The 19,332-nt window shown below is 39.2% G+C and overlaps 1 protein-coding gene across 1 annotated transcript in view; it reads left to right on the top strand.

Annotated features, from left to right (window-relative positions):
• MYO3B (myosin IIIB) overlaps positions 1–19,332 on the top strand; it is a 600,588-nt gene that overhangs the window by 463,743 nt on the left and 117,513 nt on the right. Inside the window, 1 exon segment of the mRNA XM_043993615.1 lies at positions 18,513–18,573. Coding sequence (XP_043849550.1) covers positions 18,513–18,573 — 61 coding nt within the window.

The raw sequence follows: 19,332 nt of genomic DNA, 5'->3' as shown, positions 1-19,332 counted from the left end.
GATGGATGGATGGAGGGATGGATGAATTCTGTGTGGAAACCTAGAATGTTGAGCTCCAGGGGGGAGGGGGGAAGGGGGGAAATCCTAGCAACTGCTGTGATTGGGAAATAAGATAATAAACAGTTCCTGATACCAAGATTTTAATGGTCTAAGATCAACATACCCTAGAGACAAAAGGCGGGAAAGGGTCATCCTCCATTCTGGCTCATATCCTTCCAGAGAACTGTGTGTGTCTACAAGAACAGCCAGCCCTTTTGGCTCTTTCCCAGGGCTCCGAATGGTGCTATCATTTTTGTTTGCTTTGCAAATATCTTAATGGGAAATGGTTCAACACCACCCTATGGGTTAATCTTCAGAGCCCTGCCTGACAGCTGTTAGGTTTAGGAGCCACATGGTCATCTTCCGTTGGGATAGAGCTGACACTGATTGCTGCATACGGGGCCGAGGCTTTGCAGATATTCTTTAGATGCTGAATTTACAGTCTGACAAGGGATCCCCCACTGGCTTATATTTTTATTTTGTTCTGCCTGAAAGGGTCAATCACTTCCTCATTTGCTCTCTCTCCCTTTCCCTTTCTGCCCACATCAAGCCACTTGTTTGAATTCATTTCACTGAACAAAAATAATAATGTTTTACAGCACCCAAGCAAGCACTTAGGGGTCATTATTTTTTAAAAGAAAGAAATCAAATGAACCTGGTGCCTTTTCTGTGTTTATTTGTTTTGAATTATATTACAGGAAGAAGGGGCTGGAATGTTTAGCGGGGGAGGGAGAGAATCAGCTCTCTTTTCTTTCCACTTTATAAGCTTGACTTCACCTGAGGATTATATATATATATATATTTGGTAAACAAGCCAAGTCATTATGATACTTTATAGGTCACTCCTCCATTTCAACTGCTTTGCTCTTATACTAAAGCATTTTTTCACTTGCTACTCTTTCTTCTCTGAATGGAAATTAAGTCTCTGCTTTCTCTAATCTAGTGTGTTGGTTGCTGTGACACTAATAATCACTTTCCTGATTTCTTTCTGACTTTCTTAGTAAAGTTGGAGAGTACCTGCTAAACAGGCTAGATAAAATTTCCAGACTTGAGGAGGGCAGCAGCGGGGAAAGGAAGCAGGGAGGATCTTCCTCATTTCTAAAAAAAATGCCAAAAGTAAAGATTACAACTGCAGATTATAGACAAATGTCCAATTACCTTGGGATAGCCTAATTCTATTTATAAGGCCCTTGTCTTCTGATTTTTTCCTACCTTTTTCCCCATGGTCCAAGTTTTCTGTAGCTTTCATCCTCAATGTCACACTCCCTCCTTACAGGAAATCACTTTTTAGTCAGCCCTTCTTAACCTTTTAATAGACATGCACTTATATTACCTGTTTACCTCAGTTCCTCATATGTAAAATGAGCTGGAGAAGGAAATGGCAAGTCACTCCAATCTCTTTGCCAAGAAAATAAAAAATTGGGTCATGAAGAGTTGGATACTATTGAAAAATGACTGAATGAACACGAACACACACACACACACACACACACACACACATATACACACACACTTTACCTCCACCTTGGTCGAATTTAGATTAGTGACCTCCAAGGCAATTTCCATGACTTTCAGGCCATCTCAAGCATCTGGGTTTCCTCTCTGTATCATGCCTAGCTCCTGATTCCCACCCACCACATTCTTGCCAGGGATTTTTACTTCATTCTCTGCCAGTTCCCTAAAATGTACTTCTGTTGATCTCTATTCAATGCCACAGACTAGTGAAAGTGGACCTCTTACTCTAGATGTCAAAAGTCAAAAGCAATGTTAAAATCCAACCTTGGACGTATATAAAAGCTCTAATGGTTACCAACTGAGCCCCACCCTCACTTCCCTCTTTAGGTTACATATCACAAAATCCTTGGTACCCCATGGATAAGAAACCTTTTTCAGTGTTTCTTTAATATCATCCTCATCTGAGGGCAGCTAGGTGGCACAGTGGATAAAGCGCCAGTCCTGTATTCAGGAAGACCTGAGTTCAAATCTGGCCTCAGACACTTGACACTTACTAGCTGTGTGACCCTGGGCAAGTCACTTAACCCTCATTGCCCCAGAAAAAATAAGTTAATTTTTAAAAAAAAGAATATCATCCTCATCCTAGCTAGCTTTGATATAACCCTTTAAGGTTTACAAAGTGCTTTATACATGTTAACTCACTTGATCCTCACAAGAATCCTGGGAGGTACAGGCTATTATTATCTCCATTTTACAGATAGGAAAATTGAGACACAGAGTAGTTGAGTGACTTGCCCAGGGTCACACAGCTTAGTCAATGTCTGAAGTGGAATTCAAACTCAGGTCTTCTTGATTCCAAGTCCCCCAACTCAATCCATTAGACCCTCCCCTCTTCCCCGCCCCCCCAGCTGCTACTGATAAAACACTCCCTGAACTGATTCCTCTTTGACTCTTTACAAAAAGACCAACCACTTTTTTTGAGGAAGCTAGGTGAAAAGATCTGGAAGGAACTTTGAGCTCCTTGAAGATAAGGGTGCTGTCCTGCTTGACAAAGGTACAAGGCCCCTGGATGGATCTGCTTAAGATCAGTATCTTCTTTCCACATGCTTTAAGCAGATTAGGGTAATGATTAGAGAAAAAGAAGGGAGAAGTCTTTAATTAGTTCATTTACTGCAGGGATCCTTAACCTGGGGTCCCTGTGGATAGATTTCAGGGGAATCCATAAGCTTGGATGGAAAAAAAATTACATCTTTATTTCAATAGATTTGATTTCTTTTGTAATCCTATATATTTTAGTTTATGCATTTAAAAACATCATTTTGTGAAGGAGTCTGCTGACTTTACCAGACTTTGAAAGGGATCTGTGACAACACAATTAAATTTAAGAACCGGAGTTAATGGAAGTGTCTCTTAAAGTTATCTTGGACCAGATGTAAAAGAGAATCCTTAGAAGAAGTGGGCAAAGATAGATAAAATAGTTTTGAGAAAATCTCTTGAGCAGATGTTCTCAAACTTTTTGGTCTCAGGATCCCTTTACATGCTTAAAAAATTTGCAGACCCCAAAGAGCTCTTGTTTATGTGGGCTATATCTATCAATATTTACTGTATTGGAAATTAAAACTGATAGGTTTTTTAGATTACTTATTCATTTAAAAATAAGAATGACAGACCTGTTATATATTTATATAAATAACATTTTTTTATTTTACCCCCCCTAAGTTTTCCAAAACAAAAAAAAAATAGTGAGAAGGGTAGAATTGTTTTACATAGTATTGTAAATCTCTTTAATGTCTGGCTTAATAGAAGACAGCTGGACTCTCATATCTGCTTCTTCATTCAATCTCTCTCCATGTTGTTTTGGTTGAAATATATGAAGAAAATATGACCTCACACAAATGAGTAGCTGGAAAAGGGAGGAGTATTTTAATAGGCAAATAACTTCTTAGTATTATTTTGAAAATAGTTTTGATCTTATAGACCCCCTGAGAGTGTCTTGGGGACCCCCAAGGACCAGATTTTGAGAGCCATACTACTTTAGGGTGTGCAGACATTTTAAGTTGCTACTGTTCTGAGACTGTTACCTAAATTTTGAACCCTTGTTCAATATTGACTGTAGAATGTTGTCTCTTGTTCAAGAATATTCTAAAACTGCAGCTTTAAATTTGCATATGTTACACAAATTTTCAAAGGCATGAGGTAATAACTGCTCATCTTTGGACCTTTCTAAGGAGAAATGTTTAGAATTAGTTCAATCTAGGGGGGCAGCTAGGTGGTACTGTGGATAAAGGACCAACTGTGGATTCAGGAGGATCTGAGTTCAAATTTGGCCTCAGACACTTGACACTTACTAGTTGTGTGACCCTGGGCAAGTCACTTAACCCTCATTGTCCCCCCCAAAGAAAGAATTAGTTCAATCTAAATAAAATACACTGTTTCTGGAAAGCTCATAGCTAAAATGCAGAGAACAGACTTTTCTTCCATACAGCTCTGAGGCTGCTTCCTGAGTTTACCAAAGTAAAACAGAAAAAAATAAAAAGGAATTTGCTCAGGGTCTCATCAGGTCTAAAGGGTCTGTGCTCGGGCATTTGTTTAATAGAAATGAATGATTAAAATTAATTATTCTGATCACCTTATATTTTAACATTCTTAACTGGAAAAATCATTTTTATACTTATGATCTCATATAAATTCCAACAAAACCCTAGTAGACAAGTATTAACTATCTCTACTTCATGGAATGGTGAAATGCTTCCTCTAAGATCATCCAGTACTTTTAAGCAAATGGAATCAACAGTAGAATAGAGTTGCTTATCATTCCCACTGTATAAGGGCCTCTGTTTGCTATGGACTGAACACGGAGTCCCTGTTCTGTGGAGTTAATATATTGGAAGGCTTTAGTTATCCAAGGAATATTCTGAAGGCTATTGAAAACTGCCAAGGCAGGGCACTGCATTCTTGACATGGTTTGTTTTAAAGCAATCCAGGGTCTCAGTAGCCTCTGCCACCAGATTAGAAACTAATGTAAAAAGGTATACCCTTTAAATATTTCTCCCTTTTTATTAACTTGAACTTGACACTTGTCAAGGTGCACAAATACTTCCATAGACAAAGAACAACAACAACAACAACCACCAAAAAAAGTTTCTGAATTAAACCTTAAATCTCTTCTACAGACCACTTGAGAATTTTTAAAGTGTATTTGAAATTTAACAAGGTAGTCAAGGATAGTCTTAATGTTTGCCCAAATCATGTATTGACCCAAATTCAGTCTTAGATCAATGTTATATAATCATTTCTGGGTGGCACAGTTTAGGGATGACATTGACTAGGGGGCACAGTGGGTAGAGCACAGGGCTTGGAATCAGGAAGACTCATCTTCCTGAGTTCAAATCTAGCCTCAGACACTTCCTAGCTGTGTGACGCTGAGCAAGTCACTTCACCCTGTTTGCATCAGTTTCCTCACCTGTAAAAGGAGTTGGAGAAGCAAATGGCAAACTGTTCTAATATCTTTGCCAAGAAAACCCCCAATGCGGGTCACAAAGAGTCAGTCACATCTGAAACAACCTAGCAGCAGCAGCAGCAGCAACAACAACAATAAACTGACAATCTGTAGAGTTTCTGATAGAGGACAATCGGGTTGGTGAAGGACTAAGAAATTATAAAGAGGCACATGTATTAAAATTTCCTAACCACTTGAGCTTTCTAAAAGTGAAATATACCACCTGAGGAGTTAATGGGTTCCCCCTCAGGAGAGGTTTTCAGGCAACAATTTTAAGACTAGTTCTATATGTTATAGAGGGAATTTTGTTCATATACTCATTCGGTTAGATTCAGGAAGCATTTATGTACCTGGCACTAGATTCTAGGAATAGAAAGCCCAAAATGAAAACAACCTCTGCCCCCAAGGAGCTTTCTTTTTGGACTAGAAAAGACAAAACATAGAAAAAATATGAAAGATTTCCAAATTCAATCAAAAAAGCAAACAACAAGCATTTGCCATGGTAACCATTGCAGATAAAAAGACAAAGATGAACCAGCTACTACTGTGCTTGATTACAAATAAGTAATTTTGGGGGGGATCATTAACATTTGGTACGAGCAGGAAAAGCCTTGAGTAGGGGGGTGGCACTAAAAGCGAGTCTTGAACATGGGTAGATATTCCAAGAGGTAGATGTGAGCAGGAAAAATATTCCCGGCATGAGGATCAGCCTGTGCAAAGACATGAAGGTGGGAGGTAGAATATCATTATATGAGAGGGAATAATGTGAAATTGGTCTAGGAAGATAGATTGGAACCAGATGACAAAGAGCTTTAAATGGCAAACAGAGCAACTTGTATTTTAGCCACCTGACAGAGGAGTGACATGGTCGGAGAGTGCTATTCGAATATGGATTTGCCCACTGAGAGGATGGATGGGAGAAGGTAGAGATTGGAGCCTGGAGACAGGGAGATGAATTCAGAGGCCATTGTAATCATTAGGACCTGAATTCATTGTACTAAATAGCCCCCGAAATTTCTTCCAACTCTGAGATTCTGTGGTTCTTGACTTGAAATGTCTAGCTCTTTAAAAAGAAAAGCCCAGGGGCAGCTAGGTGGCACAGTAGATAAAGCACTGGCCCTGTATTCAGGAGGACCTGAGTTCAAATCTGGCCTCAGACACTTGACATTTACTAGCTGTGTGACCCTGGGCAAGTCACTTAACCTCCATTACCCTACAAAAAAAAAAGAAAAAGAAAGAAAGAAAGAAAGAAAGAAAGAAAGAAAGAAAGAAAGAAAGAAAGAAAGAAAGAAAGAAAGAAAGAAAGAAAGAAAGAAAGAAAGAAAGAAAGAAAGAAAGAAAGAAGAAAAAAAAGAAAAGCCCAAAGAACAAATAGAGTTACAGTAGTTGTCATTTACAGGCTACAGATGAGTAAAACAGATCCCTCCCTCCTCCACCATGAGTCAAGGGTTCTTTATGGAAGAAAGGTTCCCTATTTCTATCTGAATCTTCAGCTATAATTGTTGCCTTCAGAGATAAGGATTGAATTAAGGAGGTAGAGAAGAATACAAAATAGAAATGAGATTTTTAGAAATAGCTGGAAAATTAAGAATGCATGGGCTTAAGGGGGAGGGGGCAATCATGAGTCGAACAAATACTGTCAAATAGAGGCCCCAGTGGGATTTGTGGGAGCTACTGCGTGTATGAATATATCTGTGTAGACATAGATATATACATATGTGTAAAATACTAACTTAGAGCAACTGCTTTATGAAATATTTATTATCTGTTTCTAGCCCTGTTTATAATTACATCCTTGAGAGATGTCTTCTAGATCTTAAAGGAGTTGTGCTATCTTTGGGCAAACTCATAAATAGCGATATATATATATATATATATATATATTTATAAAAGAATATATATATATATATTTGAATATAACCTGCTTTCAACTCAAATGACTTGAGGCTCCAATTAGAGGAGAACCCATTCCAACTGGTCATTAGGCAAAACAAAATTCTGCAGACAGTTAGTTCCATGGAAATTATGGCACAATGATCAGTTTGTCAAAACCCCTTTAAGGCAGGATTTTATGACCCAAAGGTGGGATTTGCTTGTCATTTGTTGCAAAGGGATTAGGACAATATTTTTCAATGTATACCCTCAATTTGAGAAGGATCAACTTTATATAATTTGTATTTATTTGTCTGTGTCAGTTCAGTCATTTTTTCAGTCAAGTCTGACTCTTCATGTCTCCATTTGGGGTTTTCTTAGCAAAGATGCTGGAGTGGTTTGCCATTTCCTTCTCCAGCTCATTTTATAGATAAGGAAACTGAGGCAAACAGGGTTAAGTGACTTGCCCAGGGTCACATAACTAGTAAGTGTCAAGCTAGATTCAAACTCGGGTCTTCCTGACTCCAGGCCCTTTAGCACTCTATCTACTGTGACACCTACCTGCCTACTTATCTATGTACCTATTGTATTTCCCATGATAATGTAAGCTCCTTGAGGTCCAGGATTGTTCAATTTTTTTCTGTGTCCCCGGGGGTCTAGCCTATTCCTTTGTACATAATAGATGGTGGTTAAAATGTGCTATGAATTCGAAGGTTATCAGACATTTTGTTTAGTTGGAACCAGGGATATGGATAGAGCACCGGCCCTGGAGTCAGGAGTACCTGAGTTCAAATCCGGCCTCAGACACTTAACACTTACTAGCTGTGTGACCCTGGGCAAGTCACTTAACCCCAATTGCCTCACTAAAAAAAACAAAACAAAACAAAAATAATTGGAACCAGGGAAAAATTAGTAATCACAAAAATCTATGGTGTCCAAACTTTCCCCTTTTTTTCTCCCCTGTCATGACTTTTCTTAAATGCTACTGATTAAAAAACAACACACTGGAACTTTTTATTAATTTGGAAAAGAATTTTTAAATCTTGAAATGGAAACTCAGATAAATAGAACAATGTAAAAAGTGACAGCATCCCAAATATAAACAGAGAAAACAAAACTGAGGTTCCCTCTGATTGGCCTCCCCTACTCTGTCATTAAAATAAAAATTTAAATTGTCTTCAGAAAGTAGTTCTTGGAGAAATTTCATTAGCTTGATCAATATATGACAATAATAGTGGAAATTGAGAATGGGATATCACAATTCCATCTGACTACTTAATGTAGCATTGATATTGATAAGAAAGTATAACCTTTTTTCATTTGACCCTGATGATAACCTTATGAGGTAGGTACTATAGGGGTGGGTGTGTGTGTGTGTGTGTGTGTGTGTGTGTGTGTGTGTGTGTGTGTGTGTGTGTGTAGGCTTGTGATTTCATTGTTGTAAGGCGCTCCCTTGCCTCTTCCAACTAGAGGTATAATAATCTATAGGGCAGGTAGGTGGCACAGTGGATAAAGCACTGGACCTGGAATCAAGAAGATCTGAATTCAAACTTCACCTCAGACACTAAATGTGTTATCCTGTGCAAGTCACTTAACCCCAATTGCCTTAAAACATCTGGGGCCAGGGGCAGCTAGGTGGCACAGTGGATAAAACACTGGCCCTGGATTCAGGAGTACCTGAGTTCAAATCCATCTTCAGATACTTGACACTTACTACCTGTGTGACCCTGGGCAAGTCACTTAACCCCTATTACCCTGCAAAAAAAAAACCCCAAAACAACAAAACAAAACAAAACAAAAACATCTGGGGCCATCTCCAGTCATCCTGATGTATATCTTGTCACTGGACCCAGATGGCTCTGGAGGAAAGAGTGAAGCTGCTGACCTTGCACAGCCCTTCTTCCCTTAGTCCAATTCACTGCAAGTCTCAACATTTGTCATGGTCCTCTTCATAAATGAAGAACAAAAGTAACAAATAATAATCCATATTACTATTCATCATATAGATTATTATACCTCTAGAACTTTAGGTATAATAATTTTCTTTTTACAGATGAGAAAACTAAGCCCCAGAGAGGAAAAATGATTTGCCTAAGGGTATATAGGTATTTAATGTTAAAGCCCAGATTCAAAATCAGACCTTCTGATTCCAGATCTAGTGTTCTATCCATTATTTTACATAGATTATTATGTTGATGAATGAATAACAGAAAATCATTGAAGGAGCATTAAGTCCATTCCCCCAGTGAGGAAACTGAAATCTAGATAGATTAAATGATTTGTTCATGATCATACCAAAACAAACAAAAAAACACGATCATAAAAAAAAATGTAGGGCAGCTAAGTGACACAGTGGATTGAGCACTGGGCCTGGAGTCTGGAAGACCTGAGTTCACATCCAGTCTCAGACACTATATGAAACTAGGCAAGTCATTTAACCATGTTGCCTCAGTTTCCTCATCTGTCAAATGAGCTGGAGAAGGACATAGCAAGCCATTCCAGTATCTTTGCCAAGAAAACTCCAAATGGGGTCAAGAAGAGTTGGGTATGACTGAAATGACACAACAGACTAAGACCCAGTCCTCCTGATTCCTAGTCTAATATCTTTTGTAGGCCACAGTTCACTTTGTAGAGCTTCATTATAACTTGGCTTGAGCACGGATCAGAAAAAAGTAAGATAAAACTAACCTAGGATGCTATTTATGTCAGCCCCTCTGAGAAAGCTTTACCTAATAACATATCCTGTACTGATCATTCTTCCAAACTCCTGCTCCTTGTAAAGTTAGTGCTACCTTCCACCCCACTGATTCTTCTAGAATTGTTTTTTCAATGTCATCACTATCTCCCCAAAAGGAATGTAAGCAACTTGAGAACAGGGACATGTCTTATACTATCTCCTCTAGTGTCTAACAAGGTGCTAGGCACATTGTAGTGGATGCTCAGAAAATAACTCGTTGGTTGTTCAAGTAATTGGTGTGGTGATAAACAGTAGAAAATATCAATATCATCAAGCAAAAGTTATTTACTCAGGAACATTAGCTGTATAATGTCTCACATAAATTATGCATCAGCTTGTACTCTTCTGATACATTTAGGCTCAACTTGTGTTTTCCTCAAAACATTTTCTATTACTATTCCCCAATCCCTATCTTCAAAGACATTCAAAAGATAATGTGTGAGAAAAATATAAAATACCCACCTTATGCAAATATGTGTATGTGATTTACATACTAATGATGCTGAGAAATTTTAGAACTTTTTCATACCACATTTATACCATCACATCAGATAGTCCAAATGTACAGATTTTATTTAAAAACATAAATAAAAGAATTAGGCTAGATTTTAAGTTCCATGAGGACAGGGATCGCATTGAATGAATGAATGAATGAATGAATGAATGAATGAATGAATGAATGAATGAATGAATGAATGAGTACTGGGTCAGTCCAATAATTATTAAGCCAGAATATTGGATCAATTCAGAGCTGTATTCTATCTCTGGCAGCAATGCCAAAAAATATTCTATGAAAAACATGGTTATCATCATTGCTATACCTCAAAGGTTGGGGGTCTCCCCACTAATTTCCCTTAATAGCCTATATCGTTCTGACATCCACTAAATTTAATTCATCCTTTGGGGAGTCTATTTGTTTTACATTGTCACTCCTTGTAAAAACAGCTGACCCTCAAATAAGTAGTCCTTCATCTCCTAAATCTACCCTCCTCAGGGACCAAATTACTTCTCCCTTGCTCTATTTATATCCTGATCTGGGGCCTACCTCTTATGCTATAGTGAGTTGGTTGCTATTCCTGGGGCTCACATTAAAGTCTTAGACTTATTGAATTTTATGTATGCATGGAAAGGAGTTGAGATAAAGCCCCTTTTTATTGGCTATAGAAGCTCTGCAGGAAGTAGACAGAAGCTACAGGTTTTATGAGTTAGCTTTTATTGAGTCATTTCAGTCATAGCCAAGTCTTCATGACCCCATTTGGACTTTTCTTGGCAAAGATACTGGAGTTGTTTGCCATTTTCTTCTCCAGTTCATTTTATAGATGAGGAAACTGAGGCAAACAGGGTGAAATGACTTGTCCAGTGTCATACAACTAGAGTCTTGAGTGCAGATTTGAACTCAGGTCTTCCTAACTCCAGGCCTGACACCGTATCCACCGTGTTACCTAGTTGCCCCAAATTAGCTACATCTCCAGATAGAAAGAAGGTATCAGCAAGTGATAGACTTTAAGTGAGGTCACCACCAACAAAACCCCCAACAACATGAGATTAGCTATATTCCCTCTACATCGTAAATTACATATGAGTCCTTTTCTCTCAAACCTTAGCTTTAAAGGATTGTAAGTTTAGAACTAGAAGAGATCTCAAAAGCCATCTTGGTCCAACCTCCTCATTTTGTAGGTGAGGAAACTGTGGCCCAGAAAAGTCAGAATTGCCCAAGGCCACACAGCTGGTGTGTATCACAGGTAGAATTTGAGCCTTGGTCTTCTGATTCCAGAGTCGGTACTTTTCCAGCAGTATTTGTTATGTTTGCTTCCTCATGCATAAACCATGATTTTTAGAAATTCTAAGTGCAAAAAGAAGTAAGGTAATCTGCATGAGATTTTCTATAAGAAGTTTGAGGAGAGGGAACTGACTTTCAGTTTGGTGACATGAGGGTGATCAGGGGAAGGCTTTACGGAAGATATAGCACTTGAACTGGGTCTTGCAGAATGGAAGTCGTGGGGTAGAGTTGAAAATAGCAGCTAGGTGGTACGGTGGATGAGTGCCAGGCCTGGAGATAGAAAGACCTGGGTTAAAATTTTACCTCAAGCATTTACTAATTCTGTGACCCTGGGTGAATCACTTAACCATGTTTGCCTCAGTTTCTTCATCTGTAAAATGAACTGGAGAAGGATATGGGAAACCATGCCAATATCTACCAAGAAAACCCCAAATGGAGTCATAACTAAGCAACAAAGTTGAAAAAGCATTGAGTTTGAAGTCAGAGGACCTTGGTTAAAATCACTTCATCACGACTTGTACCTATATAACTTTGAGCAAATCATTTAATTTTTTTATGCCCTTCCCCTCATTTCCTCTAAAAATTAAAGTGTTAGATTTTTAAGATCCAATTTAATGACTTTTAAAGTCTCATTCAGCTGTAAATCTCTTATTTTATTATTGTTTATTAACAATCAGAGACAAGAGAACAAGAGAAGAATGGGGAGTAAGGTGGAGAGCAGTTCAATTGAATTAGAATATGGAATATATTTAGGAGGCTGTAAATTGGAATAAGATTGTGAAGAGCTTCAAATGACAGAATAAGGGGCTGATAACAATTAGTGGTGAGTCATCCATGGTTTTCAAGTTGAAAAATGATATGAACACAGCTCTAGATTTGGGTCCTTATTTTTTTTTTCAATTTACCAAAATTGACTTTCTCTCCTCCCTACCTCTCTATTCCCCTCCCAACTGAAAAAAAGAAAGGAAAACAAAGCCCTCATAACAAATGTATATAGTAAAGTAAAACACATTTCCACATTAATCATGTCCAAAAAAATATCTCTCTCACTTTGCACTCTGAGTCTGTTACTTCTCTGTCAGGAAGCAGGGAATATCTTTCATCATGACTCCTCTGAAATCATAATTGGTTCTTAAGTTTTTTGAAGTTGCTTGTTTTCAGCGTGTTTTTGTTATCAATTAATTATTCTCTTGGTTCTGCTCACTTCACTCTGCCTCAGTTTTTACAAATTTCTCTAAAACCATCCCTTTCATCATTTCTTACAGAATAATAGTATTCCATCACTTTTATATACCATAATTCATTCAGTCATTTCCCAATTGATGAGTACCCTTTCAGCGTCCAGTTCTTAGCCTCCATTTTTTTTTACTATTCTTTTGTGTGTGTGTGTGTGTGTGTGTGTGTGTGTGTGTGAGACAATTGGGGTTAAGTGACTTGCCCAGGGTCACACAGCTAGTAAGTGTCAAGTGTCTGAGGTCGGATTTGAACTCAGGTCCTCCTGAATCCAGGGCCAGTGCTCTATCCACTGTGCCACCTAACTGCCTGGCCTCCATTTTTTTTTAAAAAAAGCTATTATAAATATTTTTGTACACATGAGTCTTTTTCCTCTTTCTTTGACCTCTTGGGGAAATTTTAGAGATGTAGTCATGGTATTGCTAGGCTAAAGGGCCCTTATACTTGGTTTCAAAAATTCAAGTTCAGGGGCAGCTAGGTGGCACAGTGGATAAAGCACTGGCCCTGGATTCAGGAGTACCTGAGTTCAAATCTGGCCTCAGACACTTGACACTTACTAGCTGTGTGACACTGGGCAAGTCACTTAACCCCCATTGCCCTGCCAAAAAAAAAAAAATTCAAGTTCAAAAGTACAAGATGGAGGACTTGTAGTTAACACTTCATCTTAAAAAATAAAGTTCTTGGAGTTCTACAGTTGACTTTAAGCTCAATATAAATTAAGTATGATGCGGTATCAGAATGTGCTGATGCTTAGGTTACTTTAAGAGAAGCATTAGGTCTAGATCTAGAAAAAGAAAAGACCCCAGAGATTATCTTATTCAACCTCCTCATTTTCCAGATAAGGAAACTGAGGTGTGGAGAGTTTAAGTGAGTTGTCTGAGTAGCCAAAGTGGGATTCAAACTCAAGTCCTCTGACTTCAAATCCAGTGCTCTTTCCAGTGTACCCCAGTGTCTCCCTAAGCAACAAAGACAAGGGAGGTGGCAGTCCAGCTGTACGATACACTGGTGAGATCGTATCTGTACTTTTTATTTAGTTTGTAGTTTCACATTTTCAGAAGTACATTGATAAGCTGGATGGTGTACAGTGGAGAATAACAAGGATAGTGAGATGTCTTAAGTTCATACTTTTTGAAAATTGACAGAAAAAAACAGAGAATCCTTAGCCCAGAGAAGTCAAGATTATGGGGAATATAGTAGCTCTCTTTAAAAACTTGAAGGGCTATCACGTGGTAGAAGGACTATAATCTTTCTCTTTGCGTTCAGAGGAAAGAACTAGGAGCAATGGGTAAAAGTTGCAAACAAGCCAATTTGGACTAGAGAGAAAAAGAAAAACTTCCTAACAGAATTTTCCAACAGTGAAATGGGCTTCCTCTTATAGAGGACACTTCCCTTTAATATTCTTGGAATCTTTAAAGAAAGACTAGCTGACTATGTGTCCAATATCTGGTACAAGTGTTGTTTGGACTGGAAGTCATCTGAAATTCCTTCCAACCCTTCCAATCCAATCATAGAGAGTCTATGATTCTGTGAAGATATAATTGACAGGACTTGACCATTGATTGGTTTGAAGGGGGACAGGACAAAAGAAAGAAATGAATGAAAGATGATTCCAAGGTTTTTACCCTGAGAAGACTGATAAACAAAGAAGGCAGAAATAAAGAATGAAAGGAGAGGAGCAGGGTTGAGGAAAATATGAATTCTGTTTTGGACTATTGAGTTTGAGATTTCTTTATGATACCAAGATGGAGATATCCCTAGCAGGAAGTTAGAATGTTATAACTGGAGCTCAAGGGATAACTTAGAAGTGTGGCGATGGAAAACAACACTGGTTTGAGAGCCAAAAGTCCAGGGTTCATTTCCTATCCCTGTTACTTATTGTCTGTATGACTCTGGGTAAGTCACTTCACCTCTGAGACTCAGTTTCCTCATGTGTAAAATGAGGAGTTTGTACCAGATGGCCTCTGAGGTTTCTTCCAGCTCAAAATCTATGTTCCTGTGAACGTTGTCATCTGCACAATGTGATTTTAAAAGGAGAGTTTACTACCCTGACCTTCTGGTTTTTAAATCAAGCCCTGCAAATCACTTTTCTGGAGCCTGATTACCCCCTAGGTGAATTGACAAAGCTGAGTCCTTTCAAAGCTAAGAACCAGCTTGACTCCATGGTAAAGCCGATAAGCTTTGCCTTTCTTCAGTATAGTCCCCCTCACCCCTGGAGACAAAAAGGAGAGAGCTCCTAAGATATTCTCAGTCTCTTCTTCTCCTCAGGATCCCTCTCTTCCCCATAACAAAATAACAGTGGGGTAGGTATTTCAATAGAAAGAATAAGGGTGTGTGTGTGTGTGTGTGTGTGTGTGTGTGTGTGTGTGTGTGTGTGTGTGTAGTATAGTATAGTATAGTTTCATTGAATTGCAGAGCATGCAGTGAGTGAAGCATTTTCAACAGTAAAGTGAGCCAAAAGTTATCATTTCTGAAAAGACACCATTCTCTAAGCAAGAAGAAGCTATTAAGTGACTAAGGCTTGTGAGTAACTTAATTTGGGGTTTAGCTGTAGATTCCTCATTTTATCATTTAGCATAAGCCTTTGATATAACCCAGTGATGCAATCAGACAAACAACTGTCCATGTGTATCCACAGGCATCCATGGTAACTAGAAATTCTGGGGCTTCTGAGAACATGGGAATAACTGAAGGGACCTTATTTGCAGACTTAAGGCTCAATGATGCTGTTGTATTCTTATTCAAAGAAACCGATGATTATCTTTCCCTTTACAACTTCCCCTCAATTCTCCCTACCCTGAAATAGACATCAACATGCCTGGTGAAGTCACAGGCAGGAAATTAAGATTCACTTCAACTTTGGAAGAGAATTGACTTGTGTGATCACTGTTTAAGGCAAAACAAAATTTGGCAGGATGGATTATTCCTAAGGGCTTGAGTGTGGAGGAGAGGAAACTGAAGTGACATTTCCCAGTGGGAGAGCATAAGGGTTGTCATCTGTCCATTCGGTCCCTATGAGCCCATGTCAGTTAGAGGACTTTTCAAATGTTCAAACTGAGTAGGGTAAAGGTGGGGAGGCGGGGTTGGAGAAGGAAGATAAGAGCATAGCTCCTGGACCAAACTAGCTTTTCTAGTTTTCCTCTAAATCCTCTCAGGTCTCCTGGAGGGGCCAGAATCAACCTGTCTTTCTGATGGCCCTTTGTATCCTCAGGGTTATCTTGGGACTAGAGCAGACCTCCCAAAGCCCGAGATGTACAAGAAGGGTATATCTGCTAGAACACATGGTATACCCACAGTTTGAAGATTCTGATATTCCTTGAAGGGTACTGACACATCATCAAACACAGTTTGATGTGTCCATCAAACAGATGGACCCGCAAGGTAATATCGTCAGGACAACAAACTTTTATTAAGCACCTACTGTGTGCTAGGCACCATGATAAGTGTTGGGGATTCGAAAGAAGGCAACAAATTGATTCCTGCTCTTAAGGAGCTCACAGTCTAATGGGAGAGCCAAAAAAACCAAACCAAAACAAAACAAAACCCCACACCACTAAATATTTAAATAAACAAATAAATAAGAGACAACATGCAGACAACTATACATAAAACAAGATATACACAGGATAAAGTGTACATAATTAACAAAGGAAGGGCTCTAGCCTTAAGGATGATCAGGAAAAGTTTTTGCAGAAGGGGACATTTTAACTGGAACTTGAAGGAAGTCAGGAGATGGAGATGAGGAGGGAGAGAATTCCAGGCAAGGGGAAAGCCAGTCTTACAGGGCATAGAGCATCTTGTGTGGGGGGAATCATTAGGATGCAAGTGCCACTGGGTCACAAAGTTGGGCAGAAGACTAGAAAGGTAGTAATATCTCCCATAGTCAAAATAATCAACTCCACGATTTACACATACAAAAAGATTTGCAGACATTATCGCATTTTATCTTCACAACCCTGTAAAACTGCAGACATGGGGCAGCTAGGTGGCGCAGTGGACAGAGCACCAGCCCTAGATTCAGGAGTTCCTGAGTTCAAATCTGGCCTCGGACACTTAACACTTACAAGCTGTGTGACCCGGGCAAGTCACCTAACCCCAATTGCCCCTCTCTCTCTCTCTCTCTCTCTCTCTCTCTCTCTCTCTCTCTCTCTCTCTCTCTCACACACACACACACACACACACACACACACACACACAACTGCAGACATACTATTATCCCTGTTTTACAAATAAGGAAACTGAGTCACAGAAAGTTTAAAGGACTATAACAGCAAGTAAGTAAAGAGCCCTAAACTCAAGTCTTCTGACTCCAAGTCTAGCATTATTTATATCATACCTCAATGCTTTTTTGTGTGTATTTCAGTTTAAGTAAAGACCATAGATGATTAAGTTATAGAACTGGAAGAGACCTCAAAGAGCAGCTAGTCCAATCTCATCATTAAATAGATGAGGAAAATGAGGAACGTCTAGAGGGATGAAATGGCCAACTCTAAGGCTCATGACGGAGAAAAGCCTAGAATCCTGCTGCCTGTTCCAGGATGCTCTCTACTACTCTGTGACCTCTTGTTACCATATTGTAACTTCCTCTGTAGGAGATTATTATAACTCCAGCCCAGTAAATAACAGTGACAGTTACATGTTAAGATCAGCACATAGCCAGAGTCACTTAACTCCTGGTCCTAATTTAAAGTGCTTTGAATTCCCCTAATATTAGCTAATACTTACATAGCACTTTGAGATCTGTAAATGAGCCACCTGGGTGGCACAGGGCCAGAATGTAGGACCTGGGATCAGGAAGACCTGAGCTCAAATCTGGCCTCAGACGTTTACTGGCAAGTCACTTTACCACTGCCTGCCTCAGTTTCCCCATCTGTAAAATGTACAATGTACCTCCTAGGGTTGTTGTGAGGATTGAATTTTAAATTTGTAAAGTGTAAAGCACTTTGCAAATCTCAAACTGCTACAGCCATACTAGCTAGTATCACTATAAATTGGCTTACAGACCTCTCATTTCATCATCACCCCCATTTTAAAGCTTAAGAAACTAAAGTAGAAAGATATTGAACCCCTTCATGAATTTATCCAACAAGCATTTTTAAAGCACCCACTAGGTACCAGACACTATGTTATGTGCGGAGGATAGGAAGAGAAAAATGAAAGTGTCCCCACCTTCAAGGAGCTCAAATTCCAACTAAACTACATAGGTGTGAGATAGTAAGTGGGTCCCTTCACCTTTAGACATCAGTTTCCTCATTTACAAAATGATACGGTTAGACTAAGGGCAGCTAAGGGGCACAATGGGAAAAGATCCAGGCTTGGAGTCAGGAAGACCAGTGTTCAAATTTGGATTCAGACACTTATAAGCTGTGTGATCCTGGGCAAGTAACATAATGCTGCTTGCCGCAGTTTCTGTAAAATGAGCTGGAGAAGGAAATGGCAAACCACTCCAGTATCTTTGCCAAGAAAGCCCCAGATCAGATCACGAAGGGTCAGACACGACTGAAATGACTGAACAGCAACAAAATAGAATAACTAGACTTTAAAGTTGCTTGCAGTTCTCTCAATCCTGTGTTGCGTGATCTCATCATGCAGACATGCTCACTGAACTTGTTCTCATCTCACAGTTGTAAACAGCGCAGTTGGTTTTCCTGTTGTTGGAATCCCAGAGATCGCTGTTGCTACATTGTAATATTTAAGAACTGTTATTCAGATATGCCTAATTGAAGCTGATCATATCCTTTTGATCAGGGGATAGGGGTTGGGGGAGAAGGGAAAGGACAAAGCAACATGTGAACTTAATAAAACTGTGCTCTCTGATGAATTTTTGGTGAGGGAGGGAAAACAATCAATTTGAAGATTCTTTCATTAAAAGCAAAGAATTTTTTCATTGTTATTTTTAGGCGACAGCTCACCCAGAGTTCTCCCAAGGAGTGCGATGTTCTCCACCAGCAAATAAACAAGGTAACCAAGAGTTTGGATTCCCCAAGTCAGGGTAGTCTCATTTTAGAGACTGGGCTGAAAGATGCCTGGATCTATCTGTTCAGTCCAGCCATCCCCACATGAAACTGTTAGTGAGGTTTTGAAGTCTTTGAGACAAAACCCCCAGCTTGCTAAAGAACTTTAGTTCAGTAGAAAGACAGGGAGGTACAGTGAACACAAGAATCAAAAGGCTGGAAATTTGCTGCTGAGAATAAATGCGAGCTGCTCCCCGAGGTGATTTGTCTGCGCACTTCACTTTCTACAGATGTTAGAGCCTCTTTCTGAGCGAGGACCCGAGGTTCTCTGGTAGCACTTTGATATCCTGCTCGAATTCAATATGTGAAATGGGGGAGTCGCTCTGTGACTTGGAGCACAGAGCCAGCTTTGAAGTCTGATCCAATTTTGGCTGCTCAGTATTTGATGTTGAAAGGATGAAATGAAGAAAATGTACAGTTTTTGCCAGTAACTCTGCTGAGCATATGTAAGATTAAAAAAACAAAATCCTTTGGATGATGTACTTAGAAATGTTAAGTAGATTAATACCTTCCTATAGGTCGGTGAGGCTTCTTCCTCCCCCCATCCTTTTTTTGCTTATAGATACAAATGGAGTGTAAGAGAAAATAAGCATATAGCTATTTTTTAAAGATCATGGTCCAGAATGAACTTGGGAAAGGATGAAGGTCTACAAGTTCAGAGAAAGGAAGGAAGGAAGGAAGGAAGGAAGGAAGGAAGGAAGGAAGG

This window comes from Dromiciops gliroides, chromosome 3 (genome assembly GCF_019393635.1).
Source record: "Dromiciops gliroides isolate mDroGli1 chromosome 3, mDroGli1.pri, whole genome shotgun sequence".
NCBI classification, from domain to species: domain Eukaryota; kingdom Metazoa; phylum Chordata; class Mammalia; order Microbiotheria; family Microbiotheriidae; genus Dromiciops; species Dromiciops gliroides.
The sequence above is the reverse complement of the archived record's forward strand: the minus strand, read 5'-3'. Positions and strand labels throughout refer to the sequence as shown.